The sequence below is a fragment of the Oikopleura dioica genome, chromosome XSR (genome assembly GCF_907165135.1).
Source record: "Oikopleura dioica chromosome XSR, OKI2018_I68_1.0, whole genome shotgun sequence".
Classification (NCBI taxonomy): domain Eukaryota; kingdom Metazoa; phylum Chordata; class Appendicularia; order Copelata; family Oikopleuridae; genus Oikopleura; species Oikopleura dioica.
The window spans coordinates 3,881,336-3,894,692 of NC_137294.1; the positions used below are offsets into that span (position 1 = coordinate 3,881,336).

The following is a 13,357-nucleotide window of genomic DNA, read 5'->3' on the forward strand; positions in this document are numbered from 1 at the left end:
TCTTGCAGGATTTTACAAAGTGTCTCTCAAAACGGACCGTGTCTTTAGAAATAGAAATGCTTTCCCTAAAATCTTGAGAAAAAATCAAAATGAAAAAATGCTCAAAATTTTATATGAGGTTGTTTCCTCTATGATATTAAATTTTATTATACAGTATTTTTATTTTGTCAAGGCAAATTAGATTTAGACTTGTTATTGACCAGTTGGCGGAGTATGTGCTTGGTGTCGGTAAGGGTTGTATCTGGAGGAGGATTCACCAGAGACAAAATGTTACTGACAGGAGCTCGTCCCTGTCTGGCCGTTTTGGCGGCGGCAAACGATATTCAGCTGTGGCAGTGTGTGAAGGGCCTTTCTCTTAATGAGTGTTCGGGGACGATGAAATCAAGGAAGAGAACCTTTCTGTTAGACATCTGTTTCGCTTGGCAATTCTAGCCCTTGGTTTGTTCGGTTGTCCCTTATTCTTCCACGAATAAACGGCTCTCCGTCAAGGTCGATTCCATCAGATAAAGAGGTATTTTCGGGTCCATTTTTGTTGAAGAAAGGAAACCAATTTGGACAAGAAGGCATCTTCATTGTCGTATTATGAACTTGAGTATCCTTAAATGCGATTGAAACGTTGCCACTTATTCGAGTATGACCTGGTCGACTTCCGTTTCTCTATGATAGAAGTAATTGAAGTTCGAAACGATGACCGGCACTGGAAGTGCAATTCCCAAGACACCGGTGATAGCGCACAGGGCGCCAACGAATTTGCCCGCAACGGTTACGGGACGCATGTCACCATAGCCAACAGTGGTCATCGTCACGACTGCCCACCAAAACGCATCAGGAATCGAATTAAACTGCGATTTTGGATCGACGGAATCTACTTCAGCGAAGTAAACAGCCTGGAAATAAGTTCCGTAAATATTCTTTTTTTTAGTCTTACCGAAGAAAACAAAATAACTCCAATAAAAAGGAAGAATATTAGCAGACCAAGCTCTCTCATGGAGGCCTTGAGCGTTTGTCCAAGAATTTGGAGACCTTTTGAGTGCCTCGATAATTTGAAAATTCTAAAAACGCGGACGAGCCTCACTACGCGCAGAATCGCCAGTGACATCGACTTGTTCGTGTCTTCTTCTTGTTCAAAGTTGTCCTTGTTCTTATCCATTTCTTTCGAGTCCTCGTCGCGGGTTGCCAGGGTGATGAAATAGGGCAAAATCGCCACGATATCGATGATATTCATGATATCCTTGACGAACATCTGGAAAACAAAATTTCAGCTAATTTAAAAGCCATCTGACGGGACACTTTCAATAATCAAAACTGAAGACAAGTTTTGAGTTAAATGGAAAAATTGGACGAAAATGGAGCTTAGTCTTGAGACGGATTACCAGGTTCGTGAGGACTAGGTTCGTGTGACTAGGTTCGTGGGTGCCATGTCGGAAAAAATGGTTCATGTGACTAGGTTCGTGGAATCTTGATTTTTATATGTATTTTTTGTATCTTCAGCATTTTAGGGCAGTAAGGGAAATGGGTTGATGAGTAGGTTCGTGTGACTAGGTTCGTGAAATTTTAAATAGAAAAAATTTTGGGGCAGTAAAGGAAACGGGTTGATGACTAGGTTCGTGGGACTAGGTTCGTGAAGACCTGGTTCGTGAAGACCAGGTGAGTTAAACTAGGTTCGTGAAATTTGGACTTTTATATGTTTATTTTATTTTTTGTTTGTTAGAGTTAGGCTTTAAATAAAACAATGTGAGAGCCTAGCGGCTTATACGGGGGGGGAAACTCATTTGGGATAAAATCCTTCATTTTGCTTGCTCAAAAACCCACGAACCTAGTCCCACGAACCCTTTCCATGTTCAATATTTTCTATTTAAAAACTCACGAACCTAGTCCCACGAACCAAGTCATCAACCCTTTTCCCTTACTGCCCAAAAATTTTTACCATTTAAAAACTCTCGAACCTAGTCCCACGAACTTAGTCATCAACCCATTTCCCTTACTGACCCGAAATTCTTACTTTTTAAAAACTCTCGAACCAAGTCCCACGAACCAAGTCATCAACCCTTTTCCCTTACTGCCCAAAAATTTTTACCATTTAAAAACTCTCGAACCTAGTCCCACGAACCTAGTCATCAACCCATTTCCCTTACTGTCCCTAAATTTTATTTTTTAAAAAGTCACGAACCTAGTCCCACGAACTTAGTCATCATGCCTTTTTCCTTACTGCCCCAAAATAAAGGCCGATTTCAATACTCTGGCAGAACCCACCACGAACCTAGTCCCACGAACCTAGTCCTCACGAACTTAGTCGTCATTCCCCTTAGTCTTTGAGATGCACCAAGGTTGACAAAACATCAAGATGAAAATTTTAACTTACCGCTTTGGATGGACAAGAGGCGAATCGGACCATCACTTCGAAGGAAAACCAGATGATACAGAATGTTTCGATCAACCAAAAAGGATTATCTGCAAGATTGCGTTTGTGACACTAAGATGGCAAATTATCTAGACGCCCGAGCACTTACGCAAGATTCTTTTCTAATTCAATCACTTCGCATTTACTGCTGTTGCTTTTAATACGGCACTTACTGTTACGCCTGAGGTTAGTTTGTTGGTGAGGTTTGAAATAGTTTTTTCTACGGCCGCCTCTCTCGTGACGCGACTTGATTCTTTGCCAGAAGTGCCACAATTATCTCCGTCGCCCTTGTCTTCCCCGCAACAGCAACAGCATTTTGGGGGTTCTGGTACTTTCTCCATGTTGACTACAGAGTTGTTGATATCGCGACACTAGAGATTCAATAAGATCAGAAAGTATTGCCGGAAGCTTACCTCGTACTGGTTGATCGTGGCGGAGAAGTCGGGCAGCGTTTCAAGACAAAAGGATACTATCGAGAGCAGAATCACGGAGACAGATATTACAGCAATGATACGAGCCCATAAAGAAGACTCTGGATATTCGAATAAGAGCCAAAGCTGCCTCTGCAGTTTTTGCACCGGCAGAGGCTAAATTACGCTGAGTCAAGCGAAACTTTACTGATTGTACCTTTGCTTCTTCTTTGATGTATCCTTCGTCTTCTTTATACTTTTCCATTGCTGACTCGCCAAGGTCATAAAATTTGATCTCTTCCGTGAAAACGTCGATAGGCACATTTACAGGTCTCCTTAATCGACCTCCGGATTGATAATAATAAAGAATTGCATCGAAGGATGGGCGATTACGGTCGAAAAAGTACTCTTTTCTTTGAGGGTCCGAGGGTGGGTTCAACAACTGTCTTTTTTCGCAGAGCTAGAGCTAGAATTAGTTGAACCCGTAAAGCATAATAATCTTGTCTTCGTTCTGCGCACCCGAGAAGGCTTTTTGGAAAGTTTGATAGGGTCGATAGTTGCGTCTCAAACCGCAAACCGGAGACATTTATTATGATTCTTTCGTTTTCCAGCTCTGGAACTCGATCTAAAGTTGTAATTAGAGATTGAACTGTTTCACGATCTTTTGCTCGATGGATCGATTCAACAGAATCAAATAAATAATTTAAATTTCAGAATAAAATGAAACAGAGACCCAGAGTACGGGACTGCTCCCCTGGGAAAGGCGTTAGTTTCGCATACCACAGGACATGCCATCAATTTTGCATCTCCAGTAGAGTAACTAATAAAACTACCAAAAGTCTTTACTCACCTCTACATAGCTCTCTTTCAATTATTGATAATGCTTTATTGAAATATTAGTGATAATATATTACCGTTGTAATGTGGTGAATTTGGACTCGATTCATCATGGCGCTGATTTGTTTCTCGCGTTGCTAGTCTGTTCGTCGGTCCTGTCCTGAAATTAAAAGAGGGTTAATCAAAACGTTTTTTTTCTTGAGTGCAACTTTGCATTGGAGTTGGATTTTCTCACTGCTTGATTCGGTGACAACAAATAGTTCCTATTCACAGGGAACTGCTTTCCCGAAGACTCTCTCCCAAGTTCTAAGCCACTTGCTCAGCTCAAAATTGTTCAAGCTAATTTTTAAGGTTCATGAAAAATCTTAAGGGGGTAGGAACAGCTTTTTTCCGAAAAAGGCGATTTTTGACCGGCGCTACAGACAAGAGAATCTTACATTTTCAAATTATCTCTTCAGGTTTAGATAGATACATCTTAAATCTAGGAACATCTCTCTCGAAATTTGTTTTAGTCATCAAATTTTTGAGTAAACGGGCTCAGAAGCAGCTCATCTCTTCGAAATTCTCGATTTTCGCAAATTTTTAAACACGTATATCTCGAGTCCCCTGATAGTTAAACAAATTTCATTCACATTTTTGTGAAGCTCAACCCTTTTTCTGGGAACATTTATGAGGAAATTCCGTGAACACAAATAAATCTTATGTTTTCTTTTATGTAGCTGCAGTCCAAAATCGAGGAAGCTATTTCTACCCCCTTAAATGATCTAGCCCCTTTCTCTGTTCTGAGCGGATTCCTGTTCTCTCTGGTCAAACTATTCTTGGCAAATTTAAAGGCTATTGCCGGCGAATAGAGCGTCATCTCATCTCCGCAGCTGATTTTAACTAGGGCTTCTGTCGTGTGGCCCGGACTGTGTTCAGCAGAATATCAGAACACGTTTTTAATCCATTTCAAATCTTCTCATCTATCTGTAGAAAAAAGGACGACAATTGATAGTGAAGCGAACTATATCTATCACTGTTGTCTGCGCGAAGGATGAAAGTTTTATTTTGTTCAGAAATAAAAGAATATACATATTTTCTGCTCCTTGTTAGATTTCCCTCAAAAATTCTCTAGCGAACTTAAAGTCCTTCTATTAAAAATCTTCGTCGAACTATCACTCCTCTCTTTTTTCTTCTCAAATGAAAAAAAAACAATATTTTACTTTTCAAAGAAAGTTTTTCGATTTGTTTTTTTTTAGTACGGCGGCGTACAGTGCGCCCGGATTTTTAAGTTCCACCCAAGTTAGGTGAGTTAATGCATGGCGCTCTTAATCAGCCATCTGCTTGATTAGAATAACTAGTCAACGGATTTTGAGATCTGAACACACCCAAAGGTCCTATACCCTGTTTATCAATTCACTTAAGCCATTAATTAATACCCTTCTTTGCCCAAAGCCCGAATTAATTAAAATCTGAGGATCGGAAAATGATTTGGGCTTTTATTTTCTGCAAAAGCTCACAAAAAAAAGAAAGGGCTTGGACAATCGTCTAATAAGTTTCAGTTGATTTTTTGATTCATGAATTATAAGGAAAAACGCTGGAATAGTTTCTTCTTTGATTTCAAGAACTAGACTCTGTCAAGGATTTTCTAAAAATGCCGGTTATTGACGCGCAAATCAAATATGCTGACAGTGTAGTTCATGATGTTTTTTTGAAATGAGCTGCTTTAAAATATAATAGGATGAAGAAAAACAAAGCGTCTACTTTTGGGAATTACGACTTAGTTCGTGAGGACTAGGTTCGTGGGACTAGGTTCGTGGTGGGTTCTGCCAGAGTATTGAAATCGGGCTATATTTTAGGGCAGCAAGGGAAATGGGTTGATGACTAGGTTCGTGGGACTAGGTTCGTGAGTTTTTAAATGGTAAAAATTTTCGGGCAGTAAAGGAAATGGGTTGATGACTTGGTTCGTGGGACTAGGTTTGTGAGTTTTTAAAAAGTAAAGATTTAACAAGGAAAAGGTTCGTGGGACTAGGTTCGTGGGTTTTTGAACAAGCAAAATGTAGGACTTTATATCCCAAATGTCTAAAATAGTCTTCACGAACCTAGTCCCACGAACCTAGTCATCAACCCATTTCCCTTACTGCCCGAAAATGCTGAAGATACAAAAAAATACATATAAATGTTCAAATTCCACGAACCTAGTCCCACGAACCTAGTCCTCACGAACCTGGTCATCGGTCTCCTACTTTTCGATAAACTACGAGATCGTGTATAATAATTTTTCAATTCGAAACTCACATGCAATTCAGACGGTTGCTTTGAAAAGAAGGAAGTAAACAGTCATTCTCTGTTTTAGCGCATTTGTTCGGGTAAAATTATTCATTGAGCACAAGAGGCGTGAAATAGTAGCTACTGTGCATCTCCTTTGATAGGTGAAAATACTCTGATTTATTAGCGAGCACATTCTATTGTTCCCCGCTGACCAGGTCGATTTTAAGCATTATATCGACTTAACAATTAGAGAGAAAGGTTAAACCTGCATAGCCATGTCTAGATAGATAACAGAACATAAATCAAAAGCCCTTAATTTACAGTGCTTTCTGATATTTGGCTCTTATAAAAAGTTGCGACAGTAGACGGCTTATTCAGTATATTTCAGGGAGTACCTTTTGGCTACGAGTGGAGTCGTATAAGCGTGCTTTGTTATGTGATCATCCCCGTTAGCAATCTGGCTAATCTCGTTTCCCGGCTGAGGCGTCTGCGTTCTCATTGTGGATCCCCATTTCGGTGATTTCTAATTAGCCCGTTGCTACTTTTTCGAAATTCCGAAATTTTCGATCCTAGCCCGGGCTGTTTGTCAATTTCAACCAAATTTTGGTATTTCGAGTTTGTCTTCAGAAAACCCAGCTTAAAACCCTGCTTTTAGCTGACATATCGTCCTTCTCAAAGAGGAACACTCTTTCTACTTGAATATTAATTTGGAAATAAATTTAAACAACATGTCCTTCGTACTCTTTTTGGCAGTCACTGGTATATTATTGATCATCCAGTGATTTCTCCAAACCAGCCGACAATCTCTAGCGCCATGAAGCCAAAAATTAACGGACTTTTTTATTTCTTGAGCGCTTAGCTTTTAAAGTCAAGAAAAATTTTGCTCCGAAAAAGTCAGCGTCTCGAGTGACAGTATTCGACGCGATGCGACAGAAGCAGGGTCGATAGACAACAAGAAAAAAAGGAAAAAAGCCGCTAGTTGAAAAACGTGTGATCTCTTTCTCTGTGGCGGCGCTATGTCTTTTCCAGCGTACTGTCAATAAGTGACGTACTATCGCCACAGGAAAAATAAATCATAACGCTTTAATCGCCACCTGGAGAGGGAGGAAGAAAACTAATCAACTGCCATAAAATCATTCTCCTTTAATAAGCCTTTCTTGCATCTAAGGTCGCGGTTAATCAAAAAGGGTTCAAAAAGATCTGTTCTATGCAGGAACGTAATCGCGGCGAAGATAGTTACGAAGAAAACTATTTTTATGATTGTAAAATGTTCATTAAAACAATTGTGGGTATAAGTAAGCGGGTGCATTGCTAACACATCAAAGTAGGGTGAAAATCTCCACTAGAGAATACAATTGTCGGGATTTGAAAAAAAAATCAGAAAATTTTTTCTGTTTTTTATCTGTTCTAAAAAATGGTTAATTTTTTTGCCTTATCCAATATTATTATGGTTGCCTTCACTTCCAACAGAAAATTCTAATTTCAAACATAGAGTAAATTTTTCGCAAAGCTATTATAGTTCATTTTTACAAGAATCCAAAAAAGAAATCTTCGCAAAGATGACTTACTCTGCCATTCAGAAGAGAGAGATTTCCGAATTTGTGATTCAAGAGTCTTCAAAAAGCTTCTTCAGGAGAGGATTCCATTCTCTGATGATGGATGAAGCTCCCTACAAGTGACGACCGTTAGCTGAGAGAGCTACTTGGGCGAGGATTTTCACCCGGGAGCAGCCATAGTTGAAATAGGCAAGTACTTGCCCACTACCACTCTTAGTAGGTCGACAAGGCCAATTACAGAATCTTCGATTGTCCTCAATTTGCGCAATAAAATGATTAAAATTACTATCAGAAATGGCCGGAAAAAATATAAATTTTCGGCCTTCGAACAGCCATAACTCACGTGATACTCTTTGAAACCAGATGATTCAAGTATCAATGGAAAGCTCAGATTCTGAGGATTGGGGGAAAGCAAAAATTTTTCCGAAAAATCGGTTTTTGCTGATTGGCCAAAAAATTAAAATATTAATTTTCGTCATTCAGAATCGATTTTTTTCAAATTTCTTTTCTTTCCCCCAATCCTCAGAAGCTGAGCTTTCTAAAAATATATCAATCACGTGATTTCATCATCTGTCACGTGAGATATGGCAGTTCGTAGAAAATTCTTGAAAATGGCCTCAGAATCGCCCCAGGCTATGAAAAAAAGTTTTTTCCAGGTGTTTTCTAGAGTTTAGACGATGACAAAAACGGTCAAGATAATGATTTATCCCCAAGCTGAAATTTTTGTCAAAATTGAAAATTTATATTTTTTCCGACCAATATATTTTCGAATTAGAATCAAGCTTCAAGAAATCAAATTCGATAATTTAATACTGATCTTAAACTGTCATTATAACTGCTGGACGTCTTAGGGAAGCGTGCGTGCCCAAGCTCGCATACGCAAAAGGCAAGTTCAATACCAAAGTATTTTCCTCTTGCGGCGGCTATTACCGGCGATGACCACGTTATGTAATTAGCCGTTTTTCTTGCAAAATTAATTTTTGCAAAGCCGCCCTGAGAGTACTACAGCTGAAACGGAGCAAATAACTTTGTTCTTTTCGGCTACGGCTTTATCATTTGACTCAATTGTAGCGTAACGGCTTCAGTAATTAATATTAACTGCATCTTTAGCAGCGGAAAATAATTGACCCAAACTGCCTCCACCGTCAATTCGAGCGTTATTCGAGTTCTACGCCTCCCTCCGATCTATCGCTTCTACTGCGACTTAAATTATTCAAAAAATCACTTCCTTAATGTAGAAATCATTCCTCCAATCAACGAGGAAGCAGACAGCTTTTGCAAAAATGACAATAGAGTTTAGCTATATCGCTTGTCTTCCAAGAAAAACTATGTGACAGCTCATTTTTCTTTCATAAGAATATATGCTCCGGGCAAATGTGAGAGCACTTTCTTTTAGATTTTTATATCATTGCGTTTCTCTTTTAATCTTCGCATTAATTGCTAAGTAAGGGGATAATGATCTGTGGACGATTATAATTTATGAACATTGGCACTTGAAAAGCGTGTCACTAAAGATGCATGTGTATAGTAGCCATGGAGGGGACAAATAAATTTCGCTTTATTGTCTCCTCTCTGCGTGAGGATCAATAGCTGTGATGTGCGTACGACGGGGCTGCGTACGCGCCGGGCGTAAAGTAGTTAGCACGGGCTGTGTCGCTAGAAAGCGCGTAGACTTACGTTTGCGAGGAGTTTTGCGCCTCGTGCTGGGCGCAACGTCGAGGCAGACGCTGCTTTGCGCTCGCAGACGAGCTAAACATCCTTCACACATTCCGTGGTTCACTCATGCTCCGCACTCATTCTCCGCATACTCTTTCTCTCTTCTCCTCGTTGATTTCTCCACTTTCTCTCTGGTGGGCGGCGTTCTTTCTCTCCTTTCTGCTCCTCTCCCGCCTGCCGGGCCACTATCCGATAATATTGTCTATGTTCGTGCTCTTTCCTCCTATCTCGACGTTACCGACGGCGACGGCGATCGCGGCGAGGACGCTGGCGTTAGACGAATGAAAAACGAAATAGCGTTGCTCGTCCGACTCGTCAGCCAGAAGTGGTAGAAATCAATAGTGCAATGTTGTGTACCCTTTCTACGCTCTGAGTCCAACTCTCATTAATACTTTATCATGAAGTGCACCCGGTGGACGGCGAGTTGCCAGCCCACGCTACTCGCGGACCTGATCAAGGGTCAGATCAATTCAAATGCAATCAAGAGAGACTAAAATGCAACATTAAAAGCTTAAGGAAACCAAAACACCCCCAACAACCCGCCCAGCCCTTCGCTCTCCTTTTTTCACCGCCTCGCCAGACCTAGAAGCTATTCAGATGCAGCATCTCACATTTAACATGCAACGCGTTCCCCTTTTCATCATTTTTATGAACGCTTTCAATACACGCTCAATTTTTGAAGGAACTTCTATCAGTTTGAGCCGTTTAATGAATTCACACCCGACAAGGACTCATTGCATTTTAACACCATTAATAATGCTCTATTATTATTCATTACTTGATACGCGCGTACTTCTAAATTAAAGAATTATGACTTCCGTACTGCATCTCATGATTATCCGAAAATCCCAAGGGAATTCTTCTATTAGAGCACAGTTATGGTCATTGCTAAAATTCATTTTTCATAACGTAATGAATTTTATTGAGTGTAACTTATATTTTCAATCTAAGAGCTTTTCAATTTGACAATTTTATACTCAAAATTCATGATAATTATTGTCTTTTCTCGTCTTATTGAAATTTCCTGATCCTCTGAAAACTTAAACGTCGCTGTTACCTCTCTATTCCAAGAAGTTTGTGCAGTTTTTTCTGATTTCTCTGCTGTAAGATAGCGGGGTGACAGTAGTTGAGCGTTCCGAAGGACGCATTCATCTCATCCCCTTTTCCGAGTCTGTCTTTTCCGAGCCTAGTTAGTCTGCCTGGCCCTATCTATCTCCGTTGACTGATCATTTGAGCAACTGCTCCAAATCGCTGCCCGTATTGATGAATAGTCAAAAATACCACAAATCTTTAATCAATTTTTTAATTAAATAATTAGGTTAATTAAATAGGGCCGACGTCTACAATTCCCATTTTATTTTATTTTTAAGAGTGCGCAATAAACTACTCACTACAGGCTGTAAAATTGTATAAGCTATGAGTGGGATCTATTTTTGACCAGCGAAATTGCAATTGATTGTGAAGAAACGAAAGAAACAGTACCTGGTGTGAGTGGACGATTTTCCTGATTGAAATGTTCCATAATCCTCGCTATCTGCTTTCGTCTTCACAGTCAGGGGCGAAAACTTCCTTCTGAATGAATTTATTAACCTGGAAGGTAACAAGATTATTCTCAAAATTAATTCATCTTGTTTATATACAATTGTAGGCCTTTTCTAGTCCAGACACATATTTTCTGCGGTAAGTGGTTTCTGGGATTTTTTATGAGAATGACGACTAGGTTCGTGAGGACTAGGTTTGTGTGACTATATTCGAGGTGGGTTCTGCCAGAGTATTGAAATCGGCCTATATTTTTGGGCAATAAGGGAAATGGGTTGCTGACTAGGTTCGTGTGACTAGGTTCGTGAAATTTTAAATAGAAAAAATTGGGGCAGTAAGGGAAACGGGTTGATGACAAGGTTCGTGTGACTATGTTCGTGAAATTTTAGATAGAAAAATTTTGGGGCAGTAAAGGAAACGGTGCTGACTAGGTTCGAGGGTTTTTGAACAAGCAAAATGTAGGATTCTATATCCTAAATGAGTTCCCACCCCCAACCCCCTATAAGCCGCTAGGCTCTCACATTGTTAAAGCCTAACCCTAACATACAAAAATAAAATAAACATATCAAAATCCAAATTCCACGAACCTTGTCTCACGAACTTGGTCTTCACGAACCTAGTCTTCACGAACCTAGTCCCACGAACCTTGTCTTCACGAACCTAGTCTTCACGAACCTAGTCATCAACTCATTTTCCTTTCTGCCCCAAAATTTTTACTATTTAAAATTCCACGAACCTAGTCATCAAGGCATTTCCCTTACTGCCCCAAAATGTTGAAGATGCAAAAAATACATAAAAAAATCAAAATTTCACGAACCTAGTCCTCACGAACCTGGTCATCGGTCTCTTTTTATCGGAAAAATTAGAAGCATCGATAATTCTTGGTAAGAAAATTTTACCAAGAAAACAAGAAAAAGGGAAAATCATGTTTGTAACTTGGTGAACCCATAGCAGGTCGCAGTGCCATGGAGTGCCCGCAAATGCAGTATTTAAAAGGTCGCAGCTTGAAATGATATGAATCATATCATATGATTTAGGATGGCCCCTAAAACCAATCAAAGCGCAGATTTATATAATACGTAATAATTAATAAATATTATAAAAAACGATTTAAATTTTCCTACAGCATCCATGATATATTGGACGTGTCTGTCCGCTGGCGATCAACAATTTTCTGATAGTCTTTTCTTCCTTTGCCCGAATGAAAATCAGCAAGTATTTGATAGATACAAGTTATTTCCTTTGAGAGAAAAGCTAACTCAAATGGCGTTAGTATTAGCGGAAGTTTAAAAATTAATATTTCGATAGAATTTTTTCTCTGTGAATAAGAGTGACAATTAGGAGAGTATTAAGACTTGTTCATAAATAATTTGATATTTCTTTCGGCTTTAGTTGAAGTGCCGAGGGAGACGCCGCCCCGAGTAGCGCCAACAGAAGCGCCTGTCTTTGTGGTCACCCTTCTAAACTAATAGTTTTCTTCTATGATTTCGCTTTGCCGAAATGACAAAATTATTTCTTCTCGAAATTGTTGTTTCTCGGCAAAAGCATAGATTTGCTCTTTAGCTCTCATGACCACAAAAATAAGTGTTGGTGACCAAGTCCTACACCGGCCATGGTGAATTGAACGAAATCCTATCCCAGGTATATGACATCGACACTTAGTGTCTGATCGCTGTCACTGTTACATGAAAAATAAATGACCACTTACGCAGACCTCATCTTTATCTACTATATATGGTTGATATCAATTAGTCATACGCAACTTTGTTCATAGTAAGCAAAACGTAGTAAAACAAAAATATTAATGTATAAATTGTTTGTTTATTCAAACTTGACTTGACGCATTTTTTCTGATCACAGCGTGATTGAAATCGAATCGAAATCAGCGAGCATATAATCCCGACTTACCCGTTCGATATTATATCATGATCGAAGGATTTCGGCTTGCAGTCTTTGAATGCATCCTAAAACATATTACTCTCTTCGTTTTTCCTCTCTAATTTTACTTTGTTTTGCTTTTGAATAAGTTGATAGTCATCGTGAAAATTTTTGAATTTCTTGGAGACAAAACTTCGCAGTGATCCTTTAACGAGCTTCAGCTTTAGGAAAATTTCGACTTTTAAGAAATTTAGTTGTTTAATAATTGATTGGGACCCTGAACTCGACACACATTTCAAATTATTTCTGTTCATTGACATTCACACGAAAACGCAGCTCTGCGCCCATTTTGATTAAAAATTCATTTTTGATGAACTCGCTTAATGTGAAAAATGGGGGACTCCATTTAAAGCTGAGTCATATCGGGCTCTCGATTGAGCATTGCAGAATTAAGGAAATAGCATGATTATTTGTCGAGAATCATCTACTAACGATATAGAAAGAATATTCACACATGATGTTGCTGATCACTGTTCCTGTAATTGTTCGCACTTGAGCAAAGTACATTCATCCGCTTCCACTGACACTTCTCTTCTCTCTCTCTTTTTCTTTTCGTTACGTTTCTCTAAGTTATCAATGAGGCGAGCTCATTCAAGAAGCTCGCTGTAGTATTTGGCATTATTCTCCATTAACCATTTAGATGTGCCACTCGAGAAAAAAGAGAAATAATTAAACATTAATTTCTTCCAATAAATAAACTTGCCCAGTCG

The 13,357-nt window shown here is 39.3% G+C and overlaps 1 protein-coding gene across 1 annotated transcript; it reads right to left on the bottom strand.

Moving 5' to 3' along the window:
* Positions 1 to 143: 143 nt before the first annotated feature.
* LOC145708443 (potassium voltage-gated channel subfamily A member 1-like) lies at positions 144 to 10,337 on the bottom strand. The gene is made up of 11 exons (XM_081786116.1): positions 10,228 to 10,337; positions 3,726 to 3,808; positions 3,294 to 3,436; positions 3,029 to 3,253; positions 2,815 to 2,988; positions 2,575 to 2,772; positions 2,363 to 2,473; positions 929 to 1,243; positions 639 to 887; positions 396 to 597; positions 144 to 354 (listed from the first exon to the last, which is right to left on the bottom strand). Exons 1-10 carry the CDS (start codon positions 10,320 to 10,322, stop codon positions 403 to 405), a joined length of 1,788 nt encoding a protein of 595 aa, XP_081642242.1. The 5' UTR covers positions 10,323 to 10,337; the 3' UTR covers positions 144 to 354; positions 396 to 402.
* Positions 10,338 to 13,357: the final 3,020 nt, after the last annotated feature.